Genomic DNA, 23,705 nt, shown 5'->3' on the forward strand with positions numbered 1-23,705 from the left:
ATTAAAGCTCTCCCAGCACTGTACCCGTGAGTATGATACAATGTTTCTGCCGCTGACATCCACTGCCACCTCCAGCCAGGTTTTATTGGTGTCAGCAGCAAGCTTCCTTCTCCCATTCCTGGGAGTAAGTATCTCTCTCCTCACAGCCCCCAGCTGAACATCAAGTAAGTTGTTGTTATTCCACAATGCAATCTTTCTCAGGAATTCATTCATTAACTTCCTCTTTCCTTATTTAAAACCCCAAACTCCTCCAAATGCCATCTTTGGATTGACAGTACAATATGGCTGCTGCTGTACATTGGATGTCAAAGTCAGGAATAAAGTTACAATGAACCGGCTGTGTTAAAAAGTCATAGGCAGACATTTTGAAATTAATTTTGCATTTAGCATGCAAAAATGCATTTGTGCATTTAGCATGCCCCGGTCCAATCCCTCTCACCCCCCCCCCCCCCCCCCCCCCCCCCCCACCAAGTAAATGTCAGAGTATATTTATGAATATTGCCGAAAAGAGAGACATGTTGTTGAAGCTTTTTGTTTTGCACTCATCAGGACAAACACAAGAATACCACATTTCAAACAATCACAACAGTTTATGCTACAGGAGAAAAGGATGCTGAACAATCCTGAATGCGCTGATAACTATCAATTTAAGAAAAGCAAGCTCATAATGTGGTTTCTTGCACTCACTAGAAGCCATACACATTCATGGACAGAATCTGCAAACAAAATGAATATGTTCAAGCTTCAAGCCTATTTTGAATTACCTGGGAGCTTGGGGAGTCAATAGTTCTCCATTTTTTTCTCCATGGCCATGCTTCAGCTAATTAGAGTTGACTTGCCAACCAATCAGCACCCTTTTCTCCTATGGTATAAATTGTCATGATTGTTTGAAATTTGGCATTCTTCCATTTGTCCTGATGAGTGGAAGACGAAGCTCTTCCGCAACATATCTCTCGTTTCAGCAAATGTTCAAATTTGGTATAACCAAGTGATTTCTATTTATGGGTGACATCCTTTTGATTTTGATACGTTGGCTCTGGGAGGCTAGTTTTGAGCACTGGGTTTCATCATACCCACTGAGAGGATTTTGAATCTAATTATTTAAAGTATCTTTGCCCTCATTGATTCAATGCAAAGTGGAACCACCCACCTACACGGCAAGTTGTGATAACACTGCCAACTTGACTCAATGCCCCTTCAGAGATGATCAGGCTCACTTTCAAACCACACCATCTTTACATAGTCAAGGATTTTCATTTATTTGGACATAAAAGGTAGCGCTCCAGAACAAAGCAAAGGATTTTTAGCATTCTGATTGTCAATACTTCACAATACACTTCATATAGGGCAATCGCAGCATCAAATATACAGCATTGGAACACAAGACTCAGGGGCTGTTTCAGTCAAATTGACTGCGGTGACTGCCCGCTGACTGTTATGGTCATCTTGCAATATAAATCAAGCCTTTTATTTAAACATGTTTCATAGACTGGAAAAAAAACAAAGACACTTCTTAAAACCTCAATCACATGCCAGTAAGTTAGTCACTGAACTCACTAGATTGACGGAACTTTCCAAACTGCATGCATCATACTAGGAACACACACTGGCCAATCTTTCAGGCAGGGGGGGTGGGTTCGGTGGTGTTGTTGAAAGAGTAGATGTTTGGGTGGGGGGAGTAAGGAAGATGAAAATTAATTATTTACAAATAAAATGTTGGATTTTTTACTTTGTTTAAAACATTACAAAAATTACTTGGTGCAACTTGGCACATTTCAAGTGGCTGTGTCACACTGCGCAGCCAATCACAAGGGCCATTTGGTCCCACTGTCATCACGGCATGTGGTTGAAGCTCTGTCAACACAACTGCACTTATTATAAAATCCATCGCAATACTTGCCCAGTTTCAGGTTTTTGCTTTTGGTTTGCATTTTCAGAGAGAAATAAACACTTTCAAATACACAAAAGTAATGGATGATGAGAAAAGAATGGAGGGTTGCCCTTCTCCCAATGATCGTGTGGGATGGGTTTGGCAATTGGTTCCCCTTCAGGTTGCAAACAGCGCACAATCGAGCACAGGCACATAACTGGGAAAACCAGGAGTGAGAGAGCTTAGCTTTTCCCTGCCCCCGCTCCTCTGTCCATTGCATCAATCACTGCCAGCAAGTGGAAAAATGGGAGGAAACCCATCCATAACTATATTCAGATGAAGCGCAGGCTCCTCTCATTGAACCTCCCGATGAGACACCACTGTCCAAATTTAGTGGTGAAAATGTCAACTTGCGCTTTGGCATATCCAGCATGCCCAACTGGCTGGGTAGGGGAGGGGAGCAAAATCACCATCATTCATAATACAAACTGCCCACCCAATAAAAATGTCTGGTCTCTTGAGCAATATGTATCTGCCGAGGTTTTCTGAGATTTATCACTGTTTGATATTTTTCCAGCGATAGCTCCTTTGTTATTGAACTTGTCGATTTGATTTCCTCTTCCATTCTCCTACTCTGCCCCCTGCCTCCCCACCACACTGGCTTCCTCGCCAGGTTTAGCATCTGTCATCCTCGTCAGTGTCGGTGAACGGGTCAGGGACTGCTGTCGCTCCGCATCGTACCATCCGTGTGCGGTAACTCCCATTGGGTAGTTGCCAGGAGTGCCTGAGAGGAGGGGCAGAGGAGATGGTGTGGGACCTCCCAAGACTTGTGGCCACTGCAGCCTCAAAGGTGAGTGTTTCTTCACCCAGGGCCTGGTCTAGACTTCCCAGGTCATCGTGCAGGGTCAAGGACGGCTCAGAGATGTAGCGTAGAGGTGTCGAGTGCTGGCTCTCGCTCTTCTTGCTCAGGCCAGGAGACTCGGTCCACAGTGTCTTGCTTGGCTGAACTCTCAGGGACTGATAGCGTGCCTCTCTGCTCCTCGGCGTGGGTTGGTCTGAGGGGGGTGACAAGGTATCAGGACGCTGTGCGACAGGAGAATATGAAATGTGTGGACGGGGCTTGGAAGGAGTCTGTGGGAGTTGCCGTCGCCCATGTTTGGGTGTACTGGTCCCAGATGTAGAAGGGATTGGGCTTTCACTCACAGAACTGTTCACCTACAGGATAGAAAAACAAGATAGTTACTGCCTGTCCTCACCATAAGATAGGATACTGAGGGGACGTCATTGAACTTGCATAGTTGGAGGGATTTACAAATCACAGTGAACCCAGCTCCTCACACAACACCAAACAGCAGTAGAGTGAGCCTAGTTTCAGTTAATATCTCCTGTTTCGGAGTGTAGGTTCAGAGATGTGTGGGCACAATCCAAAGCTGATGGACTGCAGCACTGTGGGATGAGATATTAAATTAAGGCCCTTCCTGCCTTGAAAATTGGAAGGTAGCAAATGTGATACCCTGATCAAGAAAGGGCAATTCTAGCCTTATCCCTTATCAAGAAAGGGCAATTACTAACTTGACAGAGTTTTTCGAGGAGGTCACAAAGATGATTGATGCAGGTAGGGCAGTGGGTGTTGTCTATATGGACTTCAGTAAGGCCTTTGACAAGGTCCCTCATGGTAGACTGGTACAAAAGGTGAAGTCACACGGGATCAGGGGTGAGCTGGCAACGTGGATACAGAACTGGGTAGGTCATAGAAGGCAGAGAGTAGCAATGGAAGGCTGCTTTTCTAATTGGAGGGCTGTGACTAGTGGTGTTCCACAGGGATCAGTGCTGGGACCTTTGCTGTTTGTAGTATATATAAATGATTTGGAGGCAAATATAACTGGTCTGATTAGTAAGGCAACACAGGTGGAGAAGGTAGTCAAGAAGGCATACGGCATGCTTGCTTTCATTGGCCGGGGCATTGAGTATAAGAATTGGCAAGTCATGTTGCAGCTGTGTAGAACCTTAGTTAGGCCACACTTGGAGTATAGTGTTCAATTCTGGTCGCCACACTACCAGAAGAATGTGGAGGCTTTAGAGAGGGTGCAGAAGAGATTTACCAGGATGTTGCCTGGTATGGAGGGCATTAGCTATGAGGAGAGGTGGAATAAACTTGGTTTGTTCTTACTGGAACGACGGACGTTGAGGGGCAACCTGATAGAGGTCTACAAAATTATGAGGGGCATAGTCAGAGTGGATAGTCAGAGACTTTTTCCCAGGGTAGAGGGGTCAATTACTAGGGGCCATAGGTTTAAGGTGCGAACGGCAAGGTTTAGAGGAGGTGTACTAGGTAAGTTTTTTTACACAGAGGGTACTGGGTGCCTGGAACCCGCTACTGGAGGAGGTGGTGGAAGCAGGAGCATCTTGACAAATACATGAATAGGATGGGAATAGAGGGATACGGACCGAGGAAGTGTAGAAGATTTTAGTCTAGATGGGCAGCATGGTTGGCATGGGCTTGGAGGGCCGAAGAGCCTGTTCCTGTGCTGTACTTTTCTTTGTTCTTTGTTCTAACGACTACAGGTCAATTAGTTTAACATTAATAGTGGGTAAGGTTTTATAATCTGTGATCTAACAGGCGTTTGAAAACTTTTGAGTTAATTAAGGAAAATCAAATTGTGCTTGACTAATCAAGTGGAGTTTTTGATGAAGTAACAGGAAGGTTGATGAAGGGAATGCAGTGGATATTGTCCATAGAGCATTTTTAAAAAATATTTTTTATTCTCCTTTTTCACATTTTCTCCCGAATGTACACCCAGCAACAATAAACAATAATCAGTAACAAATATGTCAATCCCCATATCAATAACAACAATTCCATCCTCCCACCAAACCCTGAACATTAGCCCGCATGTTCACATAAACAAATGACAAAAAGGAATCAGGAATCACCCATAGTCACCATTAACAAACACAGCCCCCCCTCCCCCCAACCCTCCCACTCACCCCCCTCAACTAATGTTCGATGTTATCCAGTTCTTGAAAGTGCATAATGAATAATGCCCATGAATTGTAGAGCCCCTCCATCCTTACCCTCAGTTCAAACTTAACCTTCTCAAGAGTCAAGAATTCCAACAGGTCCCCCCGCTATGCCAGGACACAGGGTGGGGAGGCTGCTCTCCATCCCAGCAGAATCCGCCTTTGGGCGATCAACGAGGCGAAGGCTACAACATCTGCCTCCGCACCCTCTGATCCAACACCCTGAATATGGCCACCCGGGGGCCTGGGTCCAGTTTCACTTGCACCACTTCAGAAATTACCCTAAAAACATCCTTCCAGTAATACTGTAGCTTTGGACAGGACCAAAACATATGAATGTGATTAGCCCTCCCCCCCCCCCCCCCCCCCCCCCCCCCCCCCCGCCCTGCAATGCTCACACACATCTTCTACTCCTTCAAAGAACAGGCTCATCCTCACCCTCATGAGGTGTGCTCTTTATACCACCCTCAGCTGTATCAGCCCCAACATCGTGCACGAGGTGGTGGCATTTACTCTCCGGAGCACCTCACACCAGAACGCCTCCTCCATATCCTCTCCCAACTCTTCCTCCCACTTTGCTTTGATCCCTTCCAGTGGTGCCTTGTCCCCCTCCAAAATAGCTCCATAAACCACTGACACTACCCCCTTCTCCAGTCTCCCTGTCGTCAGCACCTCCTCCAGCAATGTGCAGGCCGGCTCCACCGGGAAGCTCTGTATCTCCTTCCTGGCAAAATCTCGAACCTGCATGTATCTAAACATTTCCCCCTACTCCAGCCCATACTTCGCTTCCAGCTCCTTCAGTCCTGCAAACCGACCCCGAAGAAACAAATCTTTTAGTGTCTTAATCACCTTCTCCTTCCATTTCCAAAAATTTCCATCCCACCTCCTTGGCTCAAATCTATGGTTCCTCCGAATCGACATGTCCCTTGACCCTGCCCCCAACCCGAAGTGTTGGCGAAACTGCCTCCAAATTCTCAGTGAAGCTATCATTACCGGACTCCCTGAATATTTCCCCGGGGCTATCGGGAGCGGCGCTGTTGCTAGTGCTTTCAGTCCCGACCCCCTGCACAAAGTCTCCTCCATTCTGACCCACTGGGAATCAGTCCCTCTGACCCAGCTCCTCACCTTGTCTACATTCGCCGCCCAGTAGTAATACATCAGGTTCAGAAGACCCAAACCCCCTGCCTGCCTTCCCCTCTGTAGCAGCACCTTTCTAACTCTGGCCACCTTCCCTCCCCATACCATATAGCTTTTAAGGAAGTGTTTCAAAAAGTATCATTGAGTCTTATGGAATAGGAAGGTCAGTGCCAATGGGATAAAAATTTGGCTAAAGGACAGAAAGCAGTAGGTTGTCGTAAATGGTTGTTTTTTGGGCTGGAGGCTGGTAAAGTGTGATGTTCTCAAGGGTCAGTGCAAGGACCACTGTGCTTTTTGCTGTATATAAATTATTTGGATATTGGAATACAAAGTAATATTTCAAAATTTACCAATGATATCAAACTTGGACAAGTGGCAAACTGAGGATGATGCCAATCGATTGCAACAGGACATAGGTAGGGTCACAGAATAGGTAGATGGAATTTAATACAGAGAAATGTGAGGTGATGTATTTTGCAGAAGGATAGGGAGAGACAACATAATATTTAATGGCGCAGTAATAAAGACTGTGTGGGGCCAGAAAGAGCTGGGGGTTCATGTACAGCGATACTTGAAGCTGACAGGACACATACTGAGAAACAGTTAGCAAAGCAGATAGAAACTTGGGCTTCATGAATAGAGGATTAAGTACAAAATCAGTGAAGTTATTCTGAACCTTTATAAAGCTCTGGTTAGGCCACACTGAGGGTTGTTGAGAGGGTGCAGAGGAAATTTACAAGAATGGTTCCATGGATGAGGGGCTGGATTCTCTGCCCTGCTGTGCCACATTTCTGCCCCGACAGGCCGGCGGGATTCTCCATTACGCCAGCCGGTCAATGGGGTTTCCCATTATGGGGCAGTTCCACGCCGTTGGGAAACCCCCAGGCACCGGCAAAACGAGAATCCCGCCTCAGATATTTTAGTTACAAGGTTAGATTGGAGGAGCTGGGATTATTCTCCTTGGAGTAAAGGAGATTGAGGGGAGATTTGATAGAGGTGGACAAGATGATAACAGATTTTAATAAGGTAGATAAGAAAAAACCTTCCCCATTCGCTGATGGTACAATGAGAGAGGGGCGGGTGGGGGTTCACAGATCGAGGGTTTTGGGTAAGAGACACAGTGGGATTGTTAGGTAGCACATTTTTTCACAGCAAGTGACGATGAGCTGGAACTCGCTGCCCACGAGGGAGTTAGATATGGAGACGATGAACGATTTTGAAAAGAAATTAGATGGAAACTTGAGGAAAATAAATACGGAGATTGAGAAGGGAATGTGGAACTGAGTGGATTGTTCCACAGGGAACCAATATGGACTATATGGGCTAAATGGTCGCCTTCTGTATTAGATCTGTGATTCTTTAACTCTTTCCCAGTCTAAAAAGTTTGCAAGTTTTCGAGGCCTCCAAAAACTCCTTGGTCAAACTACTCATTATCCGGAAATGTCAGTCAGAGCTTGTCCATCGCAATCCCAATCAGGGAAGAACTGTGGGGCGACACGGTAGCACAGTGAGTAGCACTATTGCTTCACAGCTGCAGAGACCCAGGTTCGATTCCCGACTTGGGTCACTGTTTCTGTGGAGTCTGCACGTTCTCCCTGTGTCTGCGTGGGTTTCCTCCGGGTGCTCCGGTTTCTTCCCACAAGTCCCGAAAGACGTGCTTGTTAGGTAATTTGGACATTCTGAATGCTCTCTCTGTGTACCTGAACATGTGCCGGTGTGTGGCGACCAGGGGCATTTCACAGTAACTTCATTGCAGTGTTAATGTAAGCCTACTTGAGACAATAAAGATTACTATTGGAATTGCTCGTTTTCAGCCAGCACAGGCACAATGGTCTATCTGAACCTCAAATTTTCCATATTTTCAGTGGTCAGACTTGAACTAAACACATCACGCCACATTTCAGAGATAAAACAAGGTCTGCATTCATTAAATTATCGCACATTTCACATAGCCAGGGATGATTCCATTCTATCACTGTCACCCAGACCTACACTTCTGAATGAAAAAGTCCATGTTTAACTCTTGATTAGTCCACGTCAGACTAGTTGCCGGTTTAATTTAGATCTGAGGTACAGCACACTAAGATTCAATGTGTGAACTAATTCCAACAAACATCACTTCCACCAGCCTTGTATCAAAGGTCCCATATTCTGGTCCCCACAGAAACCGTCAGCCAAGGGAACAAGCCTGGGGCCTACCTGTCCCCGGTGGTCATGCGAATGTCCCAGACTAGGAGACCGAGATAGCCTCTCATCCCGGGCTTGTTGCTGCGGATACTGAGTACGTTCTGCTGAATTGCACAGGGATCTATCAGGTGACAGCAAATGTTTCCTTTCCCTGGAACGACCTCTTTCCAGACTGTCTGCGTATGGGATGTCCCCAGTTCGCAACCCTGTGAGAGCGGAAAATAGATGCCTAAATTTAAATTTGATCAAATTCACAAACATTTAAATTTGATCAGCTTTTTAAGGCTGTGATAGTGATGGTAATAAACACACAGAGACAAAGATAGCTTAATCAAACCAAATCTAGGCATACCAGAGCATTAAACCCAGCCAGGTCAAGAGATGAGGTAAAGGACAGCAATACTCCCACTAATTTTCACATGGCGTGGGAGAATCAAAACTGCTCAACTCGTCAAGGCAACAGATCTGTTGAAAAAATTTGGGCTAATTTTTGGAATTATCATGGTAACAGGTTTAATGCTGAGTAACAAACTATGGCCAGTTACCAATTGAACTGTATGGAGTATCTTGCAAATAGTGACCATTACAGAATTTAATTTTGAAGTTTTGTTTAAAGGGGAGAAGGGAGAGAGTTACAAACTTGGGGGCAGCATGGTAGCACAGTGGTTAGCACAATTGCTTCACAGCTCTAGGGTCCCAGGTTCGATTCCTGGCTTGAGTCACTGCCTGTGCCAAGTCTGCACATTCTCCCTGTGGGTGCATGGGTTTCCTCCGGGTGCTCCGGTTTCCTCCCACAGTCCAAAGATGTGCTGTTAGGTGGATTGGCCATGCTAAATTGCCCTTCGTGTCCAAAATTGTCTTTAGTGTTGGGTGGGGTTACTGGGTTATGGGGATAGGATAGAGGTGTGGGCTTGGGTGGGGTGCTCTTTCCAAGAGCCAGTGCAGACCCGATGGGCCGAATGGACTCCTTCTGCACTGTAAATTTTGTGATCTAAAAGCAGGCAACAAGGAAATAGGTTTCAGAAAGAGATAGATTGATTCCAGATTGTGTTTTTCCATCCTGGGTAAGTTACTCTTAAGGAGATTATTATCTTAAGGTCCTGCCTTCTTTATACTTCTGATTGGCTTTAGCTAATTTATAATTCACTCAATTCGGCCAAAGTGTCTGTCCATCAATTTAAGAGATATATGTATTTAAATATATTGGTGCCAATTTCTCATTCCATCGCCTGCCAATTTTCCAACTTATCCACACCTGCATTTAGATATTATTGGAGAAACACAGTTTTCGCTAAGAAATTATCAGCCCTAGACTGGCTGTTACTATGGAGACGGAACTATCAGTTCTTTACTGTATAACAGTGGGGCCTTTTATCTAGTGGACATCAATGACCTCACAGTTCCAAGTTGTTTGCAAAATGTAAAACCTGAGAAAGAAATTAGAGAGTGTTATCTGGATTAACCCTTAGCGGATTCCCAGCTCTAGTTGCACTGAATGAGTTCTCATTTAAACCTCTTATATCTGACTAGAATAGTCAATTTCTATCACCTTCATTGTGAGAGGTTTCGATATAGAAGCAGGGATGTGTTGCTGCAATTGTACAGTACCTTGGTGAGGCCACACCTTGAGTATTGTGTGCAGTTTTGGTCTCCTTCTCTGAGAAAGGATGTCCGTGCTCTCAAGGGAGTGCAGCGATGGTTTACCAGACTGATTTCAGGGATGGCGGGACTGTCATATGAGGAGAGATTGACTAGGTTGGGATTGTTCTCGCTGGAGTTCAGAAGAATGAGGGGGGACTCTCATAGAGACTTATACAATTCTAACAGGACCAGACAGGGTAGAGGCAGGGAAGAGGTTACCAATGATAGGTGTTTCCAGAACCAGGGGTCACAGTCTGAGGATTCAGGGTAAACCATTTTGGACAGAGATAAGGAGACACTTCTTCACACAAAGAGTGGTGAGCCTGTGGAATTCATTGGCACAGGAAGCAGTTGATGCTAAAACTTTGATTATATTCAAGAGGCGGCTGGATATAGCACTTGGGGAGAATGGGATAAAAGACTATGGGGAGAAAGCACGATTAAGCTATTGAGTTGGATGATCAGCCATGATCGTGATGAATGGCGGAGCAGGCTCGAAGGGCCAAAAGGCCTCCTCCTGCTCCTATATTCTATGTATCTATGTAAAAGTATCAGATTTACTTACATAGTTACATACACAGTCCAGAGGAGATTCACTAGATTAATCCCAGAGCTGAAGGCGTTGGATTACGAGGGGAGGTTGAGTAGACTGGGACTGTACTCGTTGGAATTTAGAAGGATGCGGGGGGAACTTATAGAAACATATAAAATTATGAAGGGAATAGATAGGATAGATGCGGGCAGGTTGTTTCCACTGGCGGGTGAAAGCAGAACTAGGGGACATAGCCTCAAAATAAGGGGAAGTAGATTTAGGACTGAGCTGAGGAGGAACTTCTTCACCCAAAGGGTTGTGAATCTATGGAATGCCTTGCCCAGTGAAGCAGTTGAGGCTCCTTCATTAAATGTTTTTAAGATAAAGATAGTTTTTTGAAGAATAAAGGGATTGAGGGTTATGATGTTCGGGCCGAAAAGTGGAGCTGAGTCCACAAAAGATCAGCCATGATCTCATTGAATGGCGGAGCAGGCTAGAGGGGCCAGATGGCCTACTCCTGCTCCTAGTTCTTATGTAAAGCCTCAAGACTGTCTGAATCTGTAAAGTCAGAGATTTGGAAGGGGGGGGAATAGCATGTAAATATTCTTGTAAATACTGTCGGGTGAAGACTTGGGGGAGGTATTATGGTGTTTAGGACTGTAAGAATTAATGTACTGCTCATATTATGTTGTAGAGACACACATGTAGCATGTAGTAGTGCATCTGGTAGAAGTGCAAGGCAGGATTGTAGATTGTATGCATGTGTGTGTTATTAATACAGTTATTGCTCAACTGTACAAGCTTCTAGACCTCTTCAGGCGACAACATATAATTTTAAAGCAGATCTCTCATATTTTCCCTCAGACTCCATTGTGAAGGCCAGAAATTGCAATATATGCGCAATGAATACGGACTAAACTCACACAGAAAGTTAAGTAATTTCAAATCTAAGCATCCTTTTAACCGTATGACACTAATTATTGCCAATCAACCTCTTTGGCACTGAAAACTATTTTCACTGCAGAGTCTCATTCTTTCAGGTTTTAATTGTTTGAGATTCAATAAATAATTTGAAAACATTTTCTTTCTATCTTGGTTTTTTCTCTCAACCAAAATAACTTCCTCTCCCTTTGTTTCTTTTTCTGTGCCTGATCTGACTTAGAACTCACCAATTCTTCTACTTTCTCAGGTTCTTGTATCATTTGTTTCACAATCCTTCAATCTGACTGATGAAGCACACAATTGCTTATCCTCTTCACTCAGGTCCCAGATGCCCTGGAGAGAGCCCAGTGCCATTTCCATATCCCATATACAGCAACTTGCAGTGGTTAATAGTAAATAGATAAGGGCAAGTCTGACTAACAGTGGCCAGCAGGCATTGCTCTACAGGGAATTTTTGGGCCAATATCACTTGAACCTGTAGTTAAAAGGCCCTCATTGCCCTTACGCATCCTCTCTGTTTTAATATACTTGCGAATCTATAGTCTCCTCCTTGATATTATCCCTTGCAAGTTTTTTCTTGTATTCCCTTTTCATCATTCTCTCTCCTTTCTTCATAACTTTACTTCTCTCCCAGTCTGGGATCTCTCTTGCTTGTTCCTTCATTTTTCACAGAAACCCTGCAGGGCAGAAAGAGGTCATTCGGCCCGTGGAATCTACACGACCCTCCAAAAGATCACTCTACCAAAGCCACTCCTCTGCCTATTCCTGTAATCCGTACATTGATATTGGCCAATCCACCTGACCTCCATGTCTTTAGACACTAAGGAGCAATTTAGCCTGGCCAATCCACCTACCTGACATATCTTTGGACTGTGGGAGGAAACCGGAGCACCGGAGGAAACCCACGCACACACGGCGGGGGGGGGGGGGGGGGGGGGGGGGGGGGGCAGTTACAACTCCACACAGTCACCCAAGGTTGGAATGGACGGGGTCTCTGACGCTGTGAGGCAGAAGGGCTAACCAATATGCTGTCATATCAGCCCTTACTTCTGGTTTTATATTATCTCTGCCATTATTGACCAAAAATGTTGAATTACACAAGCAGAGTTCTTGTCCTTTAGAGGTATGTACAGGTTCTGTTATATAGAATTTACAGTGCAGAAGGAGGCCATTCGGCCCATCGAGTCTGCACCGGCTCCTGGAAAGAGCACCCTTCCCAAGGTTAACACCTCCACCCTATCCCCATAACCCAGTAACCCCACCCAACACTAAGGGCAATTTTGGACACTAAGGGCAATTTATCATGGCCAATCCACCTAACCTGCACATCTTTGGACTGTGGGAGGAAACTGGAGCACCCAGAGGAAACCCACGCACACACGGGGAGGATGCGCAGACTCCGCACAGACAGTGACCCAAGCCGGAATCGAACCTGGGACCCTGGAGCTGTGAAGCGATTGTGCTATCCACAATGCTACCGTGCTGCATTAATTAATTAAATATTTATCAAATATTTCTTTAAATACCTCCCTTCCACTGTTCATCTGTAATTTTATCCATCAATAGTTCCGCTCGGTCTATTGTGATAGACTTCAGCCTCATCTATCCCATGGCAGCCGTACCCACATTTCCATCCTTATTTCTTGACTCATCCTTCTCTTTCTTCTACTTAATAATGATATTGTCATTGTCAGCTCGTGTTCCTTTACTGTTATTTAGGATGGCCCCAAGTGAAATATTTAACAAAGAAAATTCCAATCTCCTTTGCACCTCAATCTATTGACCTTCATTGCATGATCCACTTGCAGCTTCAGGGTTCATTGTTGTTATAATCCCCACAGGGACAACCCGATTTTTCTCCCTGTAGGACTCGTGGAGCACGAGCTCTCCCGCTGAGGGGCGGAGACCCAATAGCGAGCTTGTTAATTCCCTGAGATTAAGCCAGCCCTGTATGGAGCCAGCATCTCAGGATGGTCCCGGCTGGGTCTTGGACAGTTGCTTAATTGCTGTATTTCCTAGCTGTGAGTAGGTAATTAACTATTTTTGACTCACCTTTTCAGAACTCCGTATTGACTACAATAGTTGTGTAATCCCTAAGCAGGGAATTGAACAGGGCTGACATGAGCAGCTCAGTGACTAGAAACAGGGCTCAACAACTACCTGAGCATGAAGGTGAGATTGGACTGCTACCCAACCATTCCCCCACTGCTGTGACAGCTGACGAAGTATCAATATTTTAACCCTCACACAGCCTCAGTAGTTACCTGCAGTTGAAGACCTGTTGGATGACCTTGCAGGTCTGCGGCCCCGTTTTTGGTAGAGATCCTCTGGACCGGCTCTCTCCAGCGAGTACTCATTGAGCCAGCTGCCACTCGAATGATGGCCTGCATACGTAGAGAATGAACGTTTCATTGGACTTGTGTCTTCAGTTGACTGTCAGGATACAGGGAGGAACAAATAAATAAATCTCAAGTCACATGAGTAACGTATGTGCACCAGAAAAGAATTAGTAGAGCATCTGTAATTTCAATGCTAACACAAGTCATTTTAGAACATACATAGAACATAGGGCAGCACGGTAGCATTGTGGATAGCACAATCGCTTCACAGCTCCAAGGTCCCAGGTTCGATTCCAGCTTGGGTCACTGTCTGTGCGGAGTCTGCACATCCTCCCCTTGTGTGCGTGGGTGCCCTCCCGGGTGCTCCGGTTTCCTCCCACATTCCAAAGATGTGCAGGTTAGGTGGATTGGTCATGATAAATTGCCCTTAGTGTCCAAAATTGCCCTTAGTGTTGGGTGGGGTTACTGGGTTATGGGGATAGGGTGAAGGTGTTAATCTTGGGTAGGGCGCTCTTTCCAAGAGTCGGGGCAGACACGATCGGCTGAATGGCCTCCTTCTGCACTGTAAATTCTATGATACAGTGCAGAAGGAGGCCAATTGGCCCATCGAGTCTGCACCAACCCACTAAAACCCACTTCCACCCTAACTCCGAAATAACCAATTTAATAACCAATATTCTTATAATTCGGTGGTACAGTACCTTTTGATTCTGACTGGGATCACTTTTGATACTAATCTGGCAGCATGGTGGCACAGTGGTTAGCACTGCTGCCTCGCAGTGCCAGGAACCCCGGTTCAATGCCTTGTCTGTGTGGAGTTTGCACCTTCTCCCCGTGTCTGCGCGGGTTTCCTCCAGGTGTTCCTGTTTCCTCCCAGAGTCCACAGATCCACAGGTTAAGTGGATTGGCCATGTTAAATTGCCCCTTCGTGTCCTGAGATGTGCAGATTAGGTGGATTAGTCATGCTAACTTGCTCCAGGGATGTGAAGTTTAGTTTAGGGGGATAGGGCAGGGTGGGTGGAGGAGTGGGGCTAGGTGGGTTGTTCTTTTGGAGGTTCTGTGTAGACTCGATGGGCTGATAGCCTCCTTTTGCACTTTAGGGATTCTATGATAATTATTGAGGATTGCTCCCACCCAACTCTCTCTGCACTTCAAATGTGTTACGTCAAAGATTATTTCATCAGTTCCTAGTCCCACCCAATTCTTTCAAAGAGCCATTATCTTCCCTCAATCTTCGCATCTTCTGGGAACCACAGCCCAAAGGTGTTCCCACTTTACACTATAAATCATCACATTTTTTCTTCTACTCTTTACAAACTGACTGACACTGCACTGTGCACCACGGTCCATTTTTTGGCCTTCTCAGTTCAAAAACATTTTGAACATGTAATGTAGTTTGATACAGATATAGCCAAGTTAATTCCACCTGAGGCCAACCCAACACCAGTAACACCGATCCTATCGTCCCAACAGATGCAATATGAAAACAATCCAGAGCCCGTTCAGGTTCTGTTCTGAACCAAATTCAGAGAATTTAGTGAAGTGAACTGCTGTTAGTTGGATGAATGTCTCAGTGACAAGAGAGAGAAGTTGGGATTCAAACTGAGCACTTGTGAGTGAAGCCATTAAAAATGGTCACTGGGCTTTTGGGTATTACACACAGGGGCACAGATCACAAGAGTGGAGAAATAAAAATGCCGCTACAGTCCCAGATGACCATTGGCTGCTTTCTCCTTTGAGAGAGAGCTGACTGGTGGTGATTGAACCGGAGAATCACCATACCTTAGGCAAGGGGTGAATTGAGAAGGCGGGCCTTTATGAATAACCTCAGCAGGTACGGGAATTGAACCCACGCTGTTGCCACCGCTCTGATCAATACAAAACATTAGTTTTGAGCCAGTATAGAATGGGGAACAGAAGTACAGACAGCATAGATTAACCAGGGTTATTCCAGGGCTTCCAGAGTGATTCCACTGGAGCAGAGAAGGTAAAGGAGAGCAGTGATGGTACTTTGAAAAATTACAAATAGTTTTGATAGAGAGTAGAAGAGACAATTTCCTCAGGTTGTGAAGTCAGAGACAAATGGGTTCATGAATTTAATAGTATAGGGATTGAGGGGATGGGTTTGGAGAAATTCCTTTACATCTCTGTAGGAACTGGAGAAAGGAAACAGACATTGAGACTTCGATAAAAGAGCAAACACAATTTACCTCAGACTCGATCTCGAGTCGGGGCATGGACACAGCCCGCCCTTGGGTTTCAATGGGGAGATAATGGCTGTTGTGAGGATATTCCAGTTTGCCTTTTTCTAGTTCCTGTATATCACAAATCAAAAAGATCCACAGTCTAATTAATGTAATGTACGTCATTAATTAGATCACTAGATTTTATATTTTGAAATCTTTATTGTAATACACATTCTGACCACAAAGCTTTTTCCTTTTGTCATGATTTTCATTCAAGTAATAACTGAAAATCCCTAATATATTGTGAAAATTCCTATGTAAACATTTCACAGAATCACACAGTGCAGAAGAGGCCATTGGCCCATCGAGCCTGCACCGACACATGAGAAACACCTACCCTACCTACCTAATCCTATTTACCAGCACTTGGCCCATAGTCTTGAATGTTATGACATGTCACGTGCTCATCCAAGTACTTTTTAAAGGATGTGAGGCAACCCGCCTCTACCAACCTCCCAGGCAGTGCATTCCAGACCATCACTACCCTTTGGGTAAAAAAGGTTTCTCCTCAAATCTCCTGCCCCTCACCTTAAACCTGTGTCCTCTCGTAACTAACCCTTCAACTTCACACAGTTCAAGAAAGCTTTGGACCCCACTAAAGAGACTAAGTTCCTGAGACTAAATGCTCCCTATCACCCCTGTCCATGCCCCTCATAATCTTGTACACCTCGATCAAGTCACTCCTCAGCCTTCTCTGCTCCAGCAAAAACAACCCAAGCTTATCCAACCTCTCTTCATAACTTAAATGTTCCCAGAAACAGCCTGGAGTTATAATGGAAAACCCTACGTAAACATTTATAGTGGGGAAACCCTGGGTGGGATTCTCTCAGCCCACGTCGGGCTGGGCGCGAAGCCGCCCTGACGCCGGTCCGCCGATTCTCCGGAGAACGATTGGCGGGCCGGCCTCTCGGGCTGGGGGTCTCTTTTGCTCCGCGCCGGCCCCTGTAGCCTTACGCCATGTTGCATCGGGGCCGGCGGAGAGAAGGGAGCCACCGCGCATGCGCGCAACTGCGCCGGTAGCAGTGCACATGCGCAGTCCCGCGGCGTTCATTTGACGCCAGCATCGGCAGCTGGAGCGGTGTGGGCCATTCCAGTGCCGTGCTGGCCTACTGAGGGTCTCGGAATTGCTGCTCCTGGGGCCTGTTGACGCTGTCGTGAAACGCGACGACGTTTATGACGGCGTCAACACTTAGCCTCAAGATCTGAGAATCCCACCCCCTGTGTAAAGTTGGAAACTGTTCTTGTTGATCACCAAAAATGATTAACTTTTGCTGTCCTTTCTTTTTCTCAGTAATTAAAATTTCTGTATATAAAATCAGATTCGACACGAAAGCATAAGACATACATATTTCACAATGAATTCACAATGACTGAATTTACACACTGAACTGCCTTTTGAGTTTAAAAAAATATCTTTAATTACTTCAAGGCTTCAGTCTATCACAGAATTCCACTTGATGTAATTACTTCACACAGTTCAAGAAAGCTTTGGACCCCACTAAAGAGACTAAGTTCCTGAGACTAAATGCTGACACTGGGGCAGGATTCATGAACTTTTACAACAGCAAAACTGCTGCCACACCTTGGTCGATTCAATGATCATTAAGGGGCGAGCACAGGCGCCACATGGATCACAATCGATTCCAATGAAAAACGGTGCGGTATTCGCCAGTTCCGTGATTGACACTCGGCAGGCTGACAAGCTGAAGTCGCATAAGACCACAAGTCATAGGAGCAGAATTAGGCCACTCGGCCCATCAAGTCAGCTCCGCCATTCAATCATGGCTGATATTTTTCTCATGCCCATTCTCATTCATTCTCCCTATAACCCCTCATCCCCTTATTGATCAAACAACTATCTGTCTCTGTCTTAAAGACACTCAGTGATTTACACACCTCACTCCCCACACACACCAGCCCTACCAACAAGATGATACAAATTGTGCTGGAGCGTGCCCATATAGCTGATGTGTCAGCTGGGGCAGAGGGCACCTAGGGGTTGGCCTTGGGCCGGGGACACGGGACTCATACGACCTGTGGCCCTAAGTTCACAGTAGGCTGTCAACGGTGTGCACAGCTGCATGGCTGCCTTTCCGGCTATGGCAATGGTGTTCAATGCCCGTCCACCCTGACCCCATATCCCACCTCCTGGCCACCCCCGTTACTCCCCTCGGCCATGGCAGAAGCCCCCTGGCCAGCGGCACAACTCTCAGCAAACTATGGCGATGTTGGGCACTTTCCGAGCCCCTTCTCTTTCCCTCAGCAGCCACCATGCAAGTTTCACAGTTTTTAAAAGCACAAGTGAACTGCACCATTGGGAACCCGGCACATCAGAGGTGGAGAATCGCAGAGGCCCCGGAGAATACCAGGTCGGGCCCGCTAATGACATGCAAACGGTGTCTACTTTCGTGGGTTCCCGACCACATCGACGCCGTTGTTGTCGAGGTAACGGAGAATTGCAATTTGGCATCAAATCAGCACCCACTATGATTTTGGTGTCAGAACCTATTCTCGTTTCCTGATATCGGCGTCAACCAACGGAGAATCCCGCCTGACGGGTGGTTTGGACAATTCATTGGCATGTAGTTTGTGCATTCACAGAACTTGGCAATGAGAACCATTGGATTAGATTGGATTTTGTTTATTGTCACGTGTACCAAGGTACAGTGGAAAGTATTTTTCTGCGAGCAGCTCAACAGTTCATTAAGTACATGAAAAGAAAAAGAAATTTAAAAAAATACATAATAGGGCAACACAAGGTACACAATGTAACTACACAACACCGGCATTGGGTGAAGCATACAAGGGTGTAGTGTTAATGAGGTCAGTCCATAAGAGGGTCATTTAGGAGTCTAATAACAGCACCATTTGGAGGACATTAGAGATTTTCTGCCTTCTCCAAAGACTTTGAAAAATCCCCTCATGCCTGAATTGCTAAACTTTATTTCATTTGTTTATAATTGTTTTATGTAGTGGATGGAACAGTGAGTCAGCATCAGTGAAAAGCAACACGTACTATTCATGGTTTGAATGTAAAAATAGGAAACGTTAACATGGGATGGATTATTGTTAGCTCACTCAGCTAAATCACTGGGTTTTAAAGCAGACCAAGCAGGCCAGCAGCACGGTTCGATTCCTGTACCAGCCTCCCCGGACAGGCGCCGGAATGTGGCGACTAAGGGCTTTTCACAGTAACTTCATTGAAGCCTACTCGTGACAATAAGCGATTTTCATTTCATTACGGCCTCACGGTAGCATGGTGGTTAGCATCAATGCTTCACAGCTCCAGGGTCCCAGGTTCGATTCTCGGCTGGGTCACTGTCTGTGTGGAGTCTGCACGTCCTCCCCGTGTGTGCGTGGGTTTCCTCCGGGTGCTCCGGTTTCCTCCCACAGTCCAAAGATGTGCGAGTTAGGTGGATTGGCCATGCTAAATTGCCCGTAGTGTAAGGTTAATGGGGGGATTGTTGGGTTACGGGTATACGGGTTACGTGGGTTTAAGTAGGGTGATCATTGCTCGGCACAACATCGAGGGCCGAAGGGCCTGTTCTGTGCTGTACTGTTCTATGTTCTATTACTGTTGAAAATGCACTGAACAAAATTTTCCTCCGAACTATTTGTGAACTTTAAGGATTTAATTTAAATATAGCAATTTCAAAACTACCCAAATTATCTAAGTCAGAGCATTAATGCAATCAATCTGCTTGTGAAAAATTCATTTAGGCCTTTTCTTGGGTGAGGGGACCATAATTGCTTCTCCCAATGGGGCAGACAGCACACAGGCATAATGCTCCTTCTGTTTTTAAATCATCACAGCGTTGGACAGAGTGAGGCTGACACTGCTTGCTCTCAACATTCGACAGGTTGAACCCAGTATCAGTTGCAGATAGTCTATGGTGCTCCTCTTAACGACGATCTGCACCTCTTAAAAGGGAGTTACACTCATTGGAAGATTGCTGACTGCCTGCGCTGACACTAGATACAAGTAGGAGCTGGGAAAATGGAGCACCAGGTATAGCCATCTGGGATGGCCACTTACAACTAGGTACAGAGAAACTCGCAAAGCCTAGCAGTGGACAAGCTAACAAGTGGACAAATGGTCAAGCCAAGCCTCAGGAAGGCTCAGAGCCTGAAAATGTATATTTGCAAGCAAGAAGTCCAGACGGCATCGAAACTCCGTCCAATTAGCATTTTTGATGGGCTGATTAGCATTTGATGGCCCATCTCCACCAGAACAAAGGACTGGTACTCGAGCAACCGGTACAGTCCCAGACATTTCGGCGCCACTCCCTGTTCAGGGAAAGCGTCAACAATGGGGTCAGTGACCGCTTGGGACACGCCCAACCATCCAGATCCCCGCCCATTTATTGGTTAGGAATCAAACAGAGTGATCAGGGATCCCCCAATTAGTGGGTCCCAAACTGAAGGACCGCCCAAAAGAGCGCAACAACCCCCAAGTATAAGAAGAAGAGTTCGCCATATGTTCATCCTGTCTTGGACCCGGCGCCCCGCCCCGGTCACGACCATCTCCAAGTGCAGCAACACCAGAAGCAAGTCCAAGTTCAACGCTCGCTACCAGACCGATGAGCCTAGCTGAGCAGCAGTTACTCCTTCGGACTCAATAGATCCAGAATCGAACAGCGGCCACTGTGTCTCTGACCTAAGCCGGGTGCCTGAGGTTAAGTAAAAGTTGTCTTAGTCGATAGGTGTAGTTAACTAGTAGTGTTTATATTGCATGGCTAATTGTGTGTAAATAAAGTACCCTTGACCTTGAACTAACTAACTGGTGTTTGGCTGTTTGATCGATAGCCGGTTGAACCTTGTGGTGGTATAATTTGATACCCCGCGACTCTGAGCATGAGAATATAGATATCAAAAGAAAGGAGAGCAATCTCACTGATTGCCATAATTGGAACAAAGCCATAAGAAAAGACAGGTAAAAGAAACTCGCAACAGTTATTGGCGGTATCTGACGGGACTCGACCCAGAAGTGACTGTGTCACTCCGGGAGAACCCACAAAAGTGTTTGAATTAGAATCCAAATTGGAAAAGTAAAAGAAACCACAAGCGAAACCAGCATCGATCAAACCTCCAGAATTCAGAAGTGTGTAATTTGCATGCGTACTAACAAAGGGATATAAGGTAAACTCGATAGATTTTGTTGCGTGAAACTTTCGGGAGTTGCGTAAACCGGAAAATAGCTTGAGCCGTACCCATGTTTGCACCACCGCTTTGTTCCCCCTTGTTCCAAATTTCCGGTAGGCACAAGTAATTATAGGGATGGCCATGAAGGCAATGGAACACTTTATGCATCCACAAGAGCCCAAGGTCGCTGCGACCAACAGATCAGAACAGTGTCCCATATGGAAGGAAGAGATGAGGAGATACCTAAAGGGGAAAGAATGGCCCCTATGGTCGGAATTTTGCGCGAAAGGGGGAAACAGGTCCTGGCAGCATAGGACAGACTTGGTGGGACAGCCTGACCGAGATCCACAAGAAAAGTTTAAGCAAGCTCCGTAAGCCGATGGCAATCGTGTCCTGTCTGCCACAATTGCGAGGCACAGAGGAGGTCGTGAGGACACTCCGTAAGCAGCTTGAAGAGAGGGAGAGAAGTAGAAAGGGAGATATTAGTGAAAGTGAGAGATTAAATGTGCAGCTCCGGGAGCAGTTAGCGGTGAACGACAAGGAGATGGATGATGTCAAGAGGGCACATCAATCTTGTCTCGCCCACCTTAGCAGCTTCCAGATTCAGTATGATAAGGCCTACCAGGACACGTAACGTGCTGTAATGGTAAGAGAAGAAACAGAGAACCAGGTAGAACAGTTGAGGAAACAATGTGAGGATTTGAATGCAGCCCTACGAGCACTCCACAGTTCCGCCACAGAACAGAGGCAGAGTTCGGTGGACCATGCCAAGTGCAGGCAGCAAATTGCAAAGTTGCAATCCCTGCTATCCGTTCAAAATGGGTTCAGAGACACCTTTGGCCCACAGCTAGATCAGGAAGATGGTAAACGGCCCAAGGGTACGTGAGTGAGACCGAGAATCAAAATAGAGCCCCCCAGGCCCCGAAAAGAAAAGCACCCGCACCACCAACTGCACAGGCAGCACCCAACCCAATGAACCCTACCACTACGCAGCGCAGGGTCACCACGGAAGACCAACCTGATTTTGTGTACACAACCCCATTAACCATCACCCAGTTAAGAGATGCCTGCGATAAAATTGAGACTTTTCACCCCGCGTCAGACCCACACAATTTTTTCGAACTAGTGAAGCAACAGACCCTCATGTACTGTTTGGATGAGCAGGAAGAGGTTAAGCTCATAGTTATGTGCTTTGACCCGTCAGTTAATTCAGCCCTTCCCGACCCACAAAATGTAGGAGGAGGTAGCCTCATCCATGGTTCCCTAATCTTGCCATTTCTATCTCTAATTTTCACAGGAACATGTCTGTCCTGCACTCTAATCAACCTTTCCTTAAAAGACTCCCACATTTCAAATGTGGATACCCTTAAACAGCTGCTCCCAATCCACATTCCCTAGCTCCTGCCGAATTTTGTTATACTCTGCCTTTCCCCAATTTAGCACTCTTCCTTTCGGACCCCTCTTGTCCTTGTCCATGAGTATTCTAAAACTTACGGAATTGTGATCGCTATTCCCAAAGTAATCACCGGCTGAAACATCAACCACCTGGCCGGGATCATTCCCCAATATCAGGTCCAGTATGGCCCCTTCCCGAGTTGGACTATTTACATACTGCTCTAAAAAACTCTCCTGGATGCTCCTTACAAACTCTGCTCCATCTACGCCTCCAACACTACACGAATCCCATTCAATGTTGGGGAAGTTAAAATCTCCCATCACAACCACCCTATTGCTCCTACATTTTTCTATAATTTGTCTGCAATATTAAAACAAAACACTCGGTCGTTTTAGTAGATTTACCCCAGGCAGCAGAACACATCCTGGGCATAGATTTCATGAGTACACACAACCTTTCATTCGACCCAGTCAACCGATGTATATGGAAAATAGCTAGAGCAGCGCGAGCCCCCGCCATGCTCACAGTAGATTATGCCCATAGAATTAGCTCAGTAGGAGTACTGGTCTGATCCACACACCATTACCACAGACAAAGTGGTGAGAGAGGTCTTGAAAAGACATAAAGCAGCATTTGCCCAGCACAAGCACGACTGCGGAAAAATCCCAGGAGTAGTTAACATTTCAGGTCCCGATCCTAAGCCCTAGAAACAGTACGGCTTCTCCTAGCAAGCCGAGGGAGAGATAGCTAAGGTAATCCAAAGATTATTAAATCAAGGAGTGATTCGACCGTAGCATCGACAAATAATGCCCTGATTTGGCCAGTAAGAAAACCAGATGATTCATGGCGACTGACCATCGACTATAGACAATTGAACAAAGTGACCAACCCCTAGCAGCCCCCACTGTTGCCATGAGTCCCGAGACCATGTTGAGTCAGGGACTCCAGTCAAAAGTTTTCACACTATTGGATATCAGCAATAGCTTTTGGCCCATACCACTGGACAAAGCATGCTAGTATAAATTTGCGTTCACTTTCCAGGGACAGCAGTACACGTGGACGTGCCTTCCACAAGGCTTCCACAACTCCCCCTCCATCTTTCACAGACAATTGGCAAATGGCTTATCTAAATTTTCCCGCCCTGACTGCCTTGTTCAGTATGTGGACGTCTTGCTCCTACAGACTGACACCAAGGAAGAGCACATTTCGCTTCTTTTGAATTATTAGAACTACTCACAACAATTGGATGCAA

The 23,705-nt window shown here is 45.9% G+C and overlaps 1 protein-coding gene across 1 annotated transcript in view; it reads right to left on the reverse strand.

Annotated features, from left to right (window-relative positions):
* Positions 1–1,234: 1,234 nt before the first annotated feature.
* The window catches only part of LOC119964246 (probable voltage-dependent R-type calcium channel subunit alpha-1E), a 1,062,240-nt gene continuing 1,039,769 nt past the window's right edge, over positions 1,235–23,705 (reverse strand). The window contains exons 42-45 of the mRNA XM_038793526.1: positions 15,880–15,984; positions 13,595–13,763; positions 8,228–8,421; positions 1,235–3,085 (exon numbers count right to left, since the gene is read on the reverse strand). Of these exons, the coding sequence (XP_038649454.1) occupies positions 2,546–3,085; positions 8,228–8,421; positions 13,595–13,763; positions 15,880–15,984 (1,008 nt within the window). The 3' untranslated portion in view covers positions 1,235–2,545. The remainder of the gene's footprint in view (positions 3,086–8,227; positions 8,422–13,594; positions 13,764–15,879; positions 15,985–23,705) is intronic.

This window comes from Scyliorhinus canicula, chromosome 4 (genome assembly GCF_902713615.1).
Source record: "Scyliorhinus canicula chromosome 4, sScyCan1.1, whole genome shotgun sequence".
NCBI classification, from domain to species: domain Eukaryota; kingdom Metazoa; phylum Chordata; class Chondrichthyes; order Carcharhiniformes; family Scyliorhinidae; genus Scyliorhinus; species Scyliorhinus canicula.